The following is a 12,359-nucleotide window of genomic DNA, read 5'->3' as shown; positions in this document are numbered from 1 at the left end:
TGAGCCACCCAGGTGTCCCTGCTCACTTTTTTCTAACAGGGCCTTTGTGAACATCTAACGATCCACAGAATAAGAGAAAGGTTTTTTAATTGTAAAGCAGTGGGGCAGGAGGAGGGAGGCGGAGAATGAGTCCGCTGTTGGGTCTCCAGGATTAACACCTCCAAAAATACAGAATGTTAGAATCTAGGAGGAAGAAAAAAAAATATATATATATATACACACACAGTATAAATATAAATATATAATATACATATAAATATATATATACTTTGTAAATTGTAATAAGAGCATTCACCTCATAGGTTAAGATTAACTTTGATAATAAATCCAAAGCCCATTGCTCAACAAATGTCAGTTATTAATTCCATTATTATTAAGGATTTTTTTTTTTTAACAGGAAAATGAAGCTCGGAAAGTCTTAGTAACTCATGAGTATGTCACAGCTAGTCAGTGACCGATACGTCTCCGGGCTCCAGGTCCAGTCTGATTCCAAAATAGAGGGTGTACTCTCACCATTAGGCTATGAGTCTCTTGTGTTTTCCATCAAGCGTGGTAACGGAGCACGCAGGGCGCAGCACACGATGGTGCTGAAATCACTGGAGATGAAGGTTTTTATGCATTCGGTGCTTCATCCTTTAATTCCGCGTTTCGGGGAGAGCTTCTACCCGCAGCCAAGCAGGACCCCGAGGGCTCCAGAAAGCATCCTCCGCAGGTAGCCCGGGGCGGGGCCTGCGGGGGACGGGGGCGGGGCCTGCGGGAGGGGGCGGGGCCTGCGGGCGGGGCGGGGCCCGCGGGGCGGGGGCGGGGCCTGAGGGCGGGGGCGGGGCGGGGCCTGCGGGCGGGGGCGGGGCCGGGCTCCGCGGGCGGGAGGTTCGAATCCCCCGAGGCTCCGCGGCCGGGCGGCTGCTGCGCTGTTCACCGACCCGGAACTCCCGCGCTCCCTCCGGGGTCCGCCCGCTCCCGCCCGGAAGGATCCGCTCCGGGATTTGCGGGCGGCAGAGCTCGAGTGGGACGCGGTAGTCGGGGATCTAGGGCCCCCCTCCCAAGCCGGGGTCCGGAGCTCGGCGCGCTGTAGTACAGGGCCCCGCAAGGTGATGCTCGGGGTTCCCCCGGAGGAGGGCGGGACCCGGCTCTCCCTGCCACCCTGCAGGACCTGAGGTCCTGACCCCCAAGGGATCTGAGCCCCGGGGGCCCCCGGCGGGGATCTGAGCCCCCCCCCCCCCCCGGCGGGGATGTGAGGGTCCGACCCGGGCCGTCCCAGTTCCGAGGGGCAGGGCGCTGGGCGCTGGGGAGGCGAGCGGCGGCCTCCAGGTCCCGCCCCGCGGCTGCCGCCAAAGCGCGGACGCGCGGACTCGGTGGAGCGGGAGGGGGACGCGCGGCGGCCGTGCGCATGCTCAGTGGCGCCCGCTCCGCCGCGGGGCTCGGCGCGGGGCGGCGGTGCGCGTCCTCCCGCGGCTCATGGCGGCTCCGGGGCCCGGGGGGCGGCGGGTCCTGGCAGGTGAGGGCCCTGCGCTCTGGGCGCGGAGTCCGCGGCCGCGGGGGTCGGGGCTGCGCCCGGGTCTGGGCCGCGGGGTCGGCTGCTGGCGCGGGGACCGGGTCTGGCCTTTCCGGAAGTCCGCGCGGCGGCCGCTGGGGGGTGACCGGGGGGCGCTGACCTGGGGGCGCTGACCTCGAGGGGCTGACCTGGGGGTAGGGGGGGCTGGGCTGGGCCCTGGGGGGGCCGACCTGGGGGGGCTGGGCTGGGGGGGTGACCTGGGGGTGGGGGGCTGACCTGGGGTCTATGGAGTGGGGGGGCTGACCTGGGGGGGATGACCTGGGGGGCATGGGGGTGGGGGAGATGTCCTGGGGCGGGTATGGGGTGGGAGGGTGGTCCTGGGGGGGGTAGGGGGTGAGGGGGCTGACTTGGGGTGGGGGGGATGGGGGGCTCACCTGGGGGTGCTGACCTGGGGGGAAATGGGGGGTGGGGCTGTCCGCCAGTACACGACTTTCCCTGTCCCATTGGGGTGTCCCTGTGGGGGGGGGGGGCTGTCCCAGTCCAGGACCTTCCCCGTCCCATGGAGGGGTCCCTGTGGGGGGGCTGTCCCAGTCCAGGACCTTCCCCGTCCCATGGAGGGGTCCCTGTGGGGGGGGCTGTCCCAGTCCAGGACCTTCCCCGTCCCATGGAGGGGTCCCTGTGGGGGGGGCTGTCCCCAGTCCAGGACCTTCCCTGTCCCATGGGGGTGTCCCTGTGGGGGGGCTGTCCCAGTCCAGGACCTTCCCCATCCCATGGAGGGGTCCCTGTGGGGGGGCTGTCCTCAGTCCAGGACCTTCCCTGTCCCATGGGGGGGTCCCTGTGGGGGGGGCTGTCCCCAGTCCAGGACCTTCCCTGTCCCATGGAGGGGTCCCTGTGGGGGGGGCTGTCCCCAGTCCAGGACCTTCCCTGTCCCATGGGGGTGTCCCTGTGGGGGGGCTGTCCCAGTCCAGGACCTTCCCCATCCCATGGAGGGGTCCCTGTGGGGGGGCTGTCCTCAGTCCAGGACCTTCCCTGTCCCATGGGGGGGTCCCTGTGGGGGGGGCTGTCCCCAGTCCAGGACCTTCCCTGTCCCATGGGGGGGTCCCTGTGGGGGGGCTGTCCCAGTCCAGGACCTTCCCCATCCCATGGAGGGGTCCCTGTGGGGGGGGCTGTCCTCAGTCCAGGACCTTCCCTGTCCCATGGGGGGGTCCCTGTGGGGGGGGCTGTCCCCAGTCCAGGACCTTCCGTGTCCCATGGGGGGGTCCCTGTGGGGGGGGCTGTCCCCAGTCCAGGACCTTCCCTGTCCCATGGAGGGGTCCCTGTGGGGGGGGCTGTCCCCAGTCCAGGACCTTCCCTGTCCCATGGGGGGGTCCCTGTGGGGGGGGGGGCTGTCCCAGTCCAGGACCTTCCCCGTCCCATGGAGGGGTCCCTGTGGGGGGGGCTGTCCTCAGTCCAGGACCTTCCCTGTCCCATGGGGGGGTCCCTGTGGGGGGGGCTGCCCCCAGTCCAGGACCTTCCCTGTCCCATGGGGGGGTCCCTGTGGGGGGGGCTGCCCCCAGTCCAGGACCTTCCCTGTCCCATGGGGGGGGTCCCTGTGGGGGGGGCTGTCCCCAGTCCAGGACCTTCCCCGTCCCATGGGGGGGTCCCTGTGGGGGGGGCTGTCCCCAGTCCAGGACCTTCCCCGTCCCATGGGGGGGTCCCTGTGGGGGGGGCTGTCCCCAGTCCAGGACCTTCCCCGTCCCATGGGGGGGTCCCTGTGGGGGGGCTGTCCCCAGTCCAGGACCTTCCCTGTCCCATGGGGGGGGGTCCCTATGGGGGGGGCGGTCCCCTGTACGTGAACTGAGCGGTTGGTTGTTTGGTCCTTTACACAGAACATCCTTCACCGGAAAAGCCAAGTGTAGTTTAGGAATCTGGGCCGGCGGCCGTGCTGAGGAGGTCGGCCTCGGCATAGGAACCAAGTCGTTTGCCCCCAGCTCTAGGAGCCGTGCAGCACCAGAGCGATTTCGAATCGGCTTTTGGTACAAGAAGCTGCAAACCTACCTCTTAAAGTAGATAGAGCGAGAGAGCGCGCCGTGTGTCGTCCTCGGAGGGGGGCCAGGTGTTCAAATACATTCGCGCTGGTACCCTGTGTTTCAGACGTCGTGGCATATGTTGAAGTCTGGTCAGTGAATGGAACAGAAAATTACTCCAAGACGTTTACAAACCAGCTTGTGGATATGGGGGCAAAGGTAAGTCCCCTGACCTTGCTGCGCGACGTTGGTCCTCCGGGACCTCGTGGGACGGGCGTGTGTTTTATTTCGGGAGGTCGTACTTAGAACGTGAGGCCTGAAGGACAGAGAAGACCGTGGGTGAGTAGCGGGGTTGGGGAGGGCGGCCCGGGACGGGAACGGTGTAAACAGCAGGGTTTATAGGACCTGGGTGGCTCCGGGGTTAAGGCCCTGCCGCCCACTCAGGTCGTGGTCCTGGGCCCCCAGCCCGGCTCAGCTCGGGTCTGCTCCTCCCTCCACCCGACTCTCCCCCTGCTGTGCTCTTTTTCTCTGTCAAATAAATAACTTTAGAAATGAGAGAGAGAGAATAGTTGGCCTTTGGGTGAAGAGGGAAGACTCTAGGCTGGAAACGTGGTTTCTGCCATTGGCTCCTTGGATGCAGGATGTTGTTGACCGAAGTGAGAAGTACAGGAGCAGCAGAAGGTCTTGAAGGGAAAGATCCTGAGTTTGGGCACATTGAAAATACCTGGCAGACACAGGGAGGTACAGACGTGGGACTGGAGATCGTCAAGGCCGGAGAGCGCGTCGTCGGGCGTCAGGCCCTGTGGCTCAGGGCAGACCACGGGTGTGGGAGTGACTCGGTGGTTAGGATGGAAGGGGCTGGAGGTGCAGCCAGCTTACTGTGTGGAGGGCGGGTGGCGGGAGCAGGGACTCGGACAGACGGGCATCCACGAGATTCAGGAACGTGCGTCTGGATGTTGGAGGAGGATGGACTTCAGAATCTCCAGACAGGTTGGCGCTGGTGGGTGTATGTTAGGTTTTGGGAACTCCAGGGTGTTGTTTGGGAACTCTAAGGTGTTGAGTGTAGCACAGTTTTCAGTGGGACGGGTAAGGGTTGGACGTTAGCCCGGGAGTGAAGGAGGTGGTGCAGACGTCTATGCTCAGAGGGACCTGAGCTGTGGACAGAGTGTATTCGTGTGTGTGTTGGGGGGGGGGGGGGCGCAGGGGACGACAGCGTAGGCGGGTGAAGGGAGAAGACGCGTGAACGCAGGACCAGGGGTGAGGGTGGGGAGAGAGGCACCCAGGGCATAAAACAGAAGGACTTTCACTCACGGGCAGAGAGGGTGCTCCTAAGTCCTGTCTGGCTGGTGCCAGTCCCCACCCTGCTGCACGGCACAGCCTGGGGTGGAGAGTGCTGAGCCAGTAGGGGCAGGGTGCCCTGGGACCCCGAGAAGACCCATTCGGTTCTGGCCCTGTGGGTGGGTAGGAGCCAGAGCGAGTTTCCTGGTTTCCATACCTGCTGCCTACCTGGCTAAGAGCCCAGGTGCACGGCTGGGAGGAGGGCCGTGAGGACCTCACCGCTGTGTGTTAGCATCACACCTCCGCTCTCTTGGAGCTTTCTGCTTTCCGCTTTTTATTTAGAAAACTTAGAGTGGGACATAGACGCCCAATAATTGTTAACATCTTAGCCTCCTTGCTTCGTCTGCATCTCTTCTGTACAGTGTATTTACATGTGAATGTGGTTTTTTTTTTTTCCTAAACTATTTGAAAGTCACAGATAAAATTTGGCCCTAAATCGGTTCACTGTGTATAACCTCTAAGAACAAAGGATTTTCCCGTATGATAAAGACAATTGATCACATCTCGGAAGATTAGCAGTGGTCCCTAACGGATTCGGCCACTGCAGAAAGCGGAGCCTGTGCCAGTGGGTGGGAGGCCGCTGCTGTCTGTACTTGGTTCTGTCTTTACTTTCAGCCCACGGGTAAGTTGCTGGCCGTGTGTCATCAGGATCTGACGCGATATTTTCCTGCGCGTTTTCATATATTTATTTTGAGGAGCCTGTTCAAGACTCCAGCTCATATTCCCATTGAGTATTTCCTTCTCTTCTTGACTTGGAAGCATTCCCTCTATTTTTCAGTTGGCCTCGTTGTTGGCTGTATTAATTGCAGGATTTTCTAACTCTGTGGCTGGTCTTTTCATCTTTTTTTGTGGTATCTTTTGATGATAATTGGAATACAGTTTATTTCTTTACGGTGAGCTTTGTTTGTTGTGTGTCCTGTTTAAAAAAAAAAAAAGGCAACTGTGCCTATACCAAGATTATGAAGATTTCTCCTGTGTTATTTTCTGGAAGCTTTATCATTTTGCCTTTCACATCTAGATTTACTGTACATCTGGAATTGATTTTTATATGTGGTATGAAATAGTTTCATGTTTTTCCACGTGAATATTCTTTTATCTTAGCACCATTTATTGAAAAGATCATCCTTTAACCGGTCTCTGAAGTTACACCTTTGTCATCGGTCAGGTAACCGCATGTTGCAGTATCCGTCTGTCTGTTCTCAGGACGGACCACCGTCTTAATTGCTCTTACAATGAACCTTCGTGAGTCGTCTTGTTTTTCCTTCAAGGGGTCCTGGCTGTTCTTTGCCTGTTGCATTTCCAAATATATTTTAGAATCAGTTTGTCAGCTTTTTAGAAATTTTGACTGGGATGGGATTGATGAAAATAGAACAGTATGGAGAGAACTGACATTTTTTATAAAATTGAATCTTCCAATCCATGAATTTATATGCCTTTGTTGATTTTGATGTCTTTAATTTCTTTCAGTAATGTTTTATTGTCTTCTCTGGTCATTTTTGATGCTATTATAAATAGTATCTTTTAATTTCCTTCTTCTCTTACTGGTATATAGAAATAACTTTTACGTATCCACCTTGTGTCCAGAAGACTTACAAATTCATTGATGAGATTGGGCATTTTGGGGATTTAAAAAATCTACACAATTGAATGTTATGTGCACAGGACAGTTACTTGTAGTTTTTCTAATCCTGACCCTTTCTATTTCTTTTTCTGGACATACTGCACCGGTGAGGGCCTGTGTTGAGTAGAGTGCACGTTATCAGGCATCTTTGGATCCTCTTCTCAAGGGAAAGCTTTTGGCATTTTCACCTAATGCAGGTTTTTTGTTTTATTTTTTAAGTTGGCATATGGTTGACATACAATATCATATTAGTTTCAGGTTTATAACATAGTGATTTCACATTTATGCACAGTGAAATGTTCACCAGAGTAAGTCTAGTTCTCACCTGTCACCAAAGTTATTAGGGTATCATCGACTATAATCCCTGTGATGTCCTTATCATCTCTATGACTTAAAACTGGAAGTTTGTACCTTTTCTGATCTTCACATATTTTGCACGTCTCCTCACTCCTGCCCCTCTGGTATGCACCAGTTTTCTGTATTTATGAGTCCGTTTTGTTTTTTTAGATTACACATATAAGTGATATCATATGCCTCATGTATTTTTTTAAATTGATTTTTAGATCCTAATTTGCTGTTTTCTTCATGAATTAACTTTTTAATGTTATCAAATGTGTTTTCTGTATATAATATAGCATGTGGTTTTTCCCTTTCACTTTGTTAACATAGTGAATAACTATTTATTTTAATGTTAGCCAACTTTGCAGTCCTGAAATAAACTCAAGTGGTGGGAATGCATTATCCTTGTTACGTATTTGTTGGTAACAGTTTGCCAATATATTGCTTTCTTTTTTTTTTTCCCCCACAAATATTTCAAGGAGTAATACTGGTTATTTTCTGTTCCTGTAATGCTATTATGTGGTTTAGTACTAAAGATATGCTGGTTTTGTAAAACAAGTTGCAGAATTGTGACTCTTTCTCTTTTTTATTCTAAGTTTGTATAGGATTGGTACTATTTCTCTTAAATTTTTCATATAATTTGCTGATGAAGCCAATTAGTCTTTGAGTTTTCTTTGTAGATTTTTTGAAAACTTTGTTTTTTGTTATAGTTTTTAATCTGTTTGAAGATTAGAGGATATGTGTGTTTTCTGTTCTTAAAAGTGCTTTTAGAGAGCTGTTTTTTTTTTTTTAAGTATTCATTTCATCCAAATTTTCAAATTCATTGGATCAAAGCTATTCATCATATCCTGTTTGAATCTTTCAATGTCTTCATGATCTATAGAAATGGTCCCTTGGTACTGATATTGGTTATTGTACCTTTTTTCTTATTTTCCTTATAGCATTTACTTAGGTTTTATTAATTAGTTTTTCCAAAGAGTCAACTTTTGGTGGTCTTGGTCTTTTTTTTTTTTTTTTCTTAATTCTGGTCTCATTTTTATTATCTTCTAACTCGCTCATTGGTTTTAATTAGCTGTTCTTTTTCCAGCTTTTCAAGATGAGTACATTGACATTTAGCCTTCTTACTTTTTTTACATGCATTTATTATGAGATTGTTAAATTCATATTTGTTAAGTGGAACATGGGATGCTGAATGGTGAATAGCAGTTCAACAACAGACTATAGAGAAATTGAAACAGAAGTTTATTATAGGTTTTGGAGGAGATGCATAATGCCACATGCCCTTAAGGAGTGACAAGGGGGCAGGGATCCCTGGGTGGCTCAGCGGTTTAACGCCTGCCTTTGGCCCAGGGTGTGATCCTGGTGTCCCAGGATCAAGTCCCATGTCGGGCTCCCTGCAAGGAGCCTGCTTCTCCCTCTGCCTGTGTCTCTGTCTCTCTGTGTCTCTCATAAATAAATAAAATCTTAAAAAAAAAGGAAAAAAAAAAAAGGAGTGACTAGGGGAGTTCAGGGCAAAGTGCAGGCAGAGAGAATGGCAGAGCCTGAGGCATATGTCTTTATTAGGGTCCTTGGGTGGAAAGCTTTCGGCTTCCTGCTTCAGGGCTGGGTTAATCAATTCAAACCAAAGAAGGAGGCTTTGGTAGTTCCAGAATCGTATCTAAGGGCATATGACAGGAATGATCTTGAAGGCAGAGGAGACCATTGCTCACAAGGGCGGTCGGGGAACTGACATTTGCTTGTGACTCTGGGGGCTGTTATCTAGGGTATGTGCTTGCACAAGGGGTTAGTGTTCGCTTAGGACCCCTCCAGAAAGCTTGGCCAAACAAAGTGGATGCCAAGGCAGCAGTACCCTGGAGTGGGTTAGCTGGGATCTCAGCAGCATTCATGGTAGGTTGTACATTTCTCCCCAGGCTGGACTTTAGCTGCATTCCCCAGGGCTTTGTTGGGTGGATTGTAGTATCTAGGTCTGCTTTTACTTTTTGTTTTATCCAATGCTTTTTGTTCTTGTCTCTAGATAAACTTGATTTGTTACCTTTTTTTTTTCTAGTTCAGTATTTGTGTGTATTTAAAGTTCTTTGGAATTAATTTGAGACCCAGAATTATATTCTCTTTCTTTAGAAAAGATTCACATTTGCCTCAGTCATGGTGTTTTTAGCGCTCATAATCCAAGACTGTCTTAATCCAGTTGCAGGATTGGAGATGATTTAAAACTGGACTACAGATCTTTGAGGGCCTCTATGACTGTTACCCTTACTCCCGGGTCAGCCCTTCAGATGCCCATCCAAGATGTGAGGGTTTGCCACACTCCCTTACCCCATTCTAGTTTAGTCTAGTTTTTGTTCCTCTTGTCTTTAGAGGCATTTAGAAGTACTGCCCGTTGTTTGCTAAATTTGACAAAAAAATGACCGAGTGCTGGGCTCCTCTGTCTGGCTGTGTCCATCTGTACCTAGACTCTTGGCTCAGTAATAATCCCTCACTGCCTCAGTAGCTCTCCAGGGCCTTCAGGTAGGTGGGCAGGTAGATAGATAAAGAGTATGTATGTATATTTTATCAAAGTGATACATACATGTTGCTTAAAAGGGCAAATGTGTGATGCCATGAAGTTCATAGTACAAACAAGGAGAAACCAGCCCTATACTTCCCATTTTATTTTTCTAAGGCAGCTTTTTCTAGATCCATTTTATTTGTTTCTTTTGGTGTTTACCTTTTTATTTTCAAACAGTGTATGTATATACTTTGATAAAATTAAATATTGTTAAAAGAATTATGTATTGGCAAGTTCCACTTAATGGAAAGATTACATATAAAGGTCAATTTTTTGACACCGTGAATTTGAACATGCCATTATTATACCTTTCTTTACCTTTGATTGATATTTTAGCTGATTGTAAAATGTTAGGTATATATTATTTTCCCTTGAAGGCACTTCTCTATTGTTTTCTGACTTCCAGATTGCTGTTGGGAAGTCTGATGCCATTGTCATGTCTCATTGTTGGGTGTGATTTATTCCTACCTTCGCTTCCTTACTTTCTCTTTTAATTTCAAATCTTTCTTTACTCCAGCTCCACTGAAATTTCACGATGATAAGCTTAGTAAGGTTCTGTTTTCATTCTCATGCCAGGCCCTTGGGGGTCCTTTTGATCTAGAACACATGCCCTTGGGATCCCTGGGTGGCGCAGCGGTTTGGCGCCTGCCTTTGGCCCAGGGCGCGATCCTGGAGATCCGGGATCGAATCCCATGTCGGGCTCCCGGTACATGGAGCCTGCTTCTCCCTCTGCCTGTGTCTCTGCCTCTCTCTCTCTCTGTGACTATCATAAATAAATAAAAATGTAAAAAAAAAAAAAAAAAATAGAACACATGCCCTTTAATTTGAGACATTTTTCTTGAATTATTTTTGGATTTTTTTTTAAAGATTTTATTTATTTATTCATGATCGACACAGAGAGAGAAAGAGAGAGAGGCGGAGATACAGGCAGAGGGAGAAGCAGGCTCCATGCAGGGAGCCCAACGTGGGACTCCATCCCGGGTCTCCAGGACCACGCCCTGGGCTGCAGGTGGCGCTAAACCACTGCACCACCGGGGCTGCCCTATTTTCTGATTTCTTTTCCATTTTCTCTATTCCTGTATTACTTTCAACTGCTATTACTTAGGTCTTGGTTCTCCTGATCAAGCTGATGTTCTTATCTTACATCTCCTATTGTGTCCATCTCCTTGTCTTTTTGTTGTTCATGGGTACAGTTTCTCAGATCTATTATTGTCCAGCATTTCTATAGACATTTTTTTTACTTGTGTCATCATATTTTTATTTCCAACAGCTCTTTAGTTCTCTGATCCTTTAAAAAAAATAGCCTCCCATTTTGGATATTCTTTCATGAATACAGTATCTTCTGAAGATTTAAACGAATGTCACTTTCTTCTAAATATATTAAATAATACTTTTTAATTTTAATTACATAAGTTTTTCCTGTGTTGTCTGCTTCCTGTGAATTTTATTTTGTCTTTGATGTACAAGGCTTGTCTAAAATCTCTTTATTTTTGACTCCACTCCCATTCTCTCTTCTACTAAAATGCACTGCCAGTTCCTGTGCCAGTTCCTATCTTCGCTTCCTTACTTTCTCCCTCCCTTTTTTTTTTTATTTTTTTTATTTTTTATTTATGATAGTCACACAGAGAGAGAGAGAGAGAGGCAGAGACATAGGCAGAGGGAGAAGCAGGCTCCATGCACCGGGAGCCCGGCGTGGGATTCGATCCCGGGTCTCCAGGATCACGCCCCGGGCCAAAGGCAGGCGCCAAACCGCTGCACCACCCAGGGATTCCTTTCTCCCTCCTTTTATCCTTGTTGAGCTCTAACTCGGTGTAGAGGGAGCAGAGATAAGCACGTGTATAACACACCATCCTAACTGGAGCAGCTAGGTTTCCTAGCTGTGGCATTATCTGTTTATTAGAGTAGGGAGTTCTCTGTGACAGATTCTGAGAAATGGAATTGCTGGGGTAGGGGCTTTAGACAAATATTGAATAAGATATCCTTTTTGATCAGTTTTACTTAGGAAATTGTTTGTAAATGGTAATTTACATTTTATCTTCTACCTTTTGTCTACAGGTTTCAAAAACTTTTAACAAACAAGTAACTCACGTTGTGTTCAAAGACGGATACCAGAGCACTTGGGACAAAGCACAGAAGAGAGGCGTGAAGCTCGTCTCAGTGCTCTGGGTTGAAAAGTAAGTGATTTCTTTCTTTTTTTCCTCTGAGTAGCTAGTATTGGTCAAGTATGGAGATATTTCTCATATATCACAGAACCAGATAAAATGTGATTTTGTCTTTTCTCTACCTCTTATTTGAGCAAGTCCTTCACTGTTCTCAGGCCTTGGTTTCAGCAGTTGAAGATGGACCTAGTATAATCCTTAACCCTGTGGAGAGGGAAGGTGACCGCAAGACCCTGAGACGCATAGGCTTGGTGTAGTCATGTAGCCACAGGAGGTGAATGTGATGAAGCAGATCATGCTTGCGTAGGTGCCATAGCTTAAGTACCACAGACAGCATCGAAACAACACACAATGATTTCTCAGTTCTGGTCAGTGTTGGCAGGATTGGCTTACAGATGGCTGTCCTTTCTGAGTCTTCACTTGGTCGCTGTGTGACTGCATCCTAATCTCTTCTTGTAAGGACACCCAGTTGTATTGTCTGAGGGCCCACCCTAGAGGCCTCACTTAACGTTAATTATCCCTTCCAAGGCCAGATCTCCAAATATAGGTGACACCTGGAAAAAAAGAAGGTTTGAACTATACATGTCCACTTATACATGGATTGTTTTTCAGTAACAGCACTGGCAAATTTTTTGGAGATTTGTTACAGTTTGAAAAAACATAAACTGCAGCCTTGAAATACTGAAAAAATTAAGAAGTTAGATATTTTAAGAATACAGTATATCATAACATTGTAACATTGTAATAATGTTACAAAATGTGTAAATTGCTTATTATCAGTTAGGCTTCTGGCTCACGGTAGCCTATTAGTCATTAAGTTTTTGAGGAGTCAAAAGTTGCAGGTGGATTTTTGATT

At 49.3% G+C, this 12,359-nt stretch overlaps 1 protein-coding gene across 1 annotated transcript in view; it reads left to right on the top strand.

The window, feature by feature from the left end:
• The first annotated feature begins 1,458 nt into the window (after positions 1 to 1,458).
• MCPH1 (microcephalin 1) overlaps positions 1,459 to 12,359 on the top strand; it is a 233,188-nt gene continuing 222,287 nt past the window's right edge. Inside the window, 3 exon segments of the mRNA NM_001003366.1 lie at positions 1,459 to 1,498; positions 3,629 to 3,720; positions 11,400 to 11,518. Coding sequence (NP_001003366.1) covers positions 1,459 to 1,498; positions 3,629 to 3,720; positions 11,400 to 11,518 — 251 coding nt within the window.

This window comes from Canis lupus, chromosome 16 (genome assembly GCF_011100685.1).
Source record: "Canis lupus familiaris isolate Mischka breed German Shepherd chromosome 16, alternate assembly UU_Cfam_GSD_1.0, whole genome shotgun sequence".
NCBI classification, from domain to species: Eukaryota; Metazoa; Chordata; class Mammalia; order Carnivora; family Canidae; genus Canis; species Canis lupus.
The sequence above is the reverse complement of the archived record's forward strand: the minus strand, read 5'-3'. Positions and strand labels throughout refer to the sequence as shown.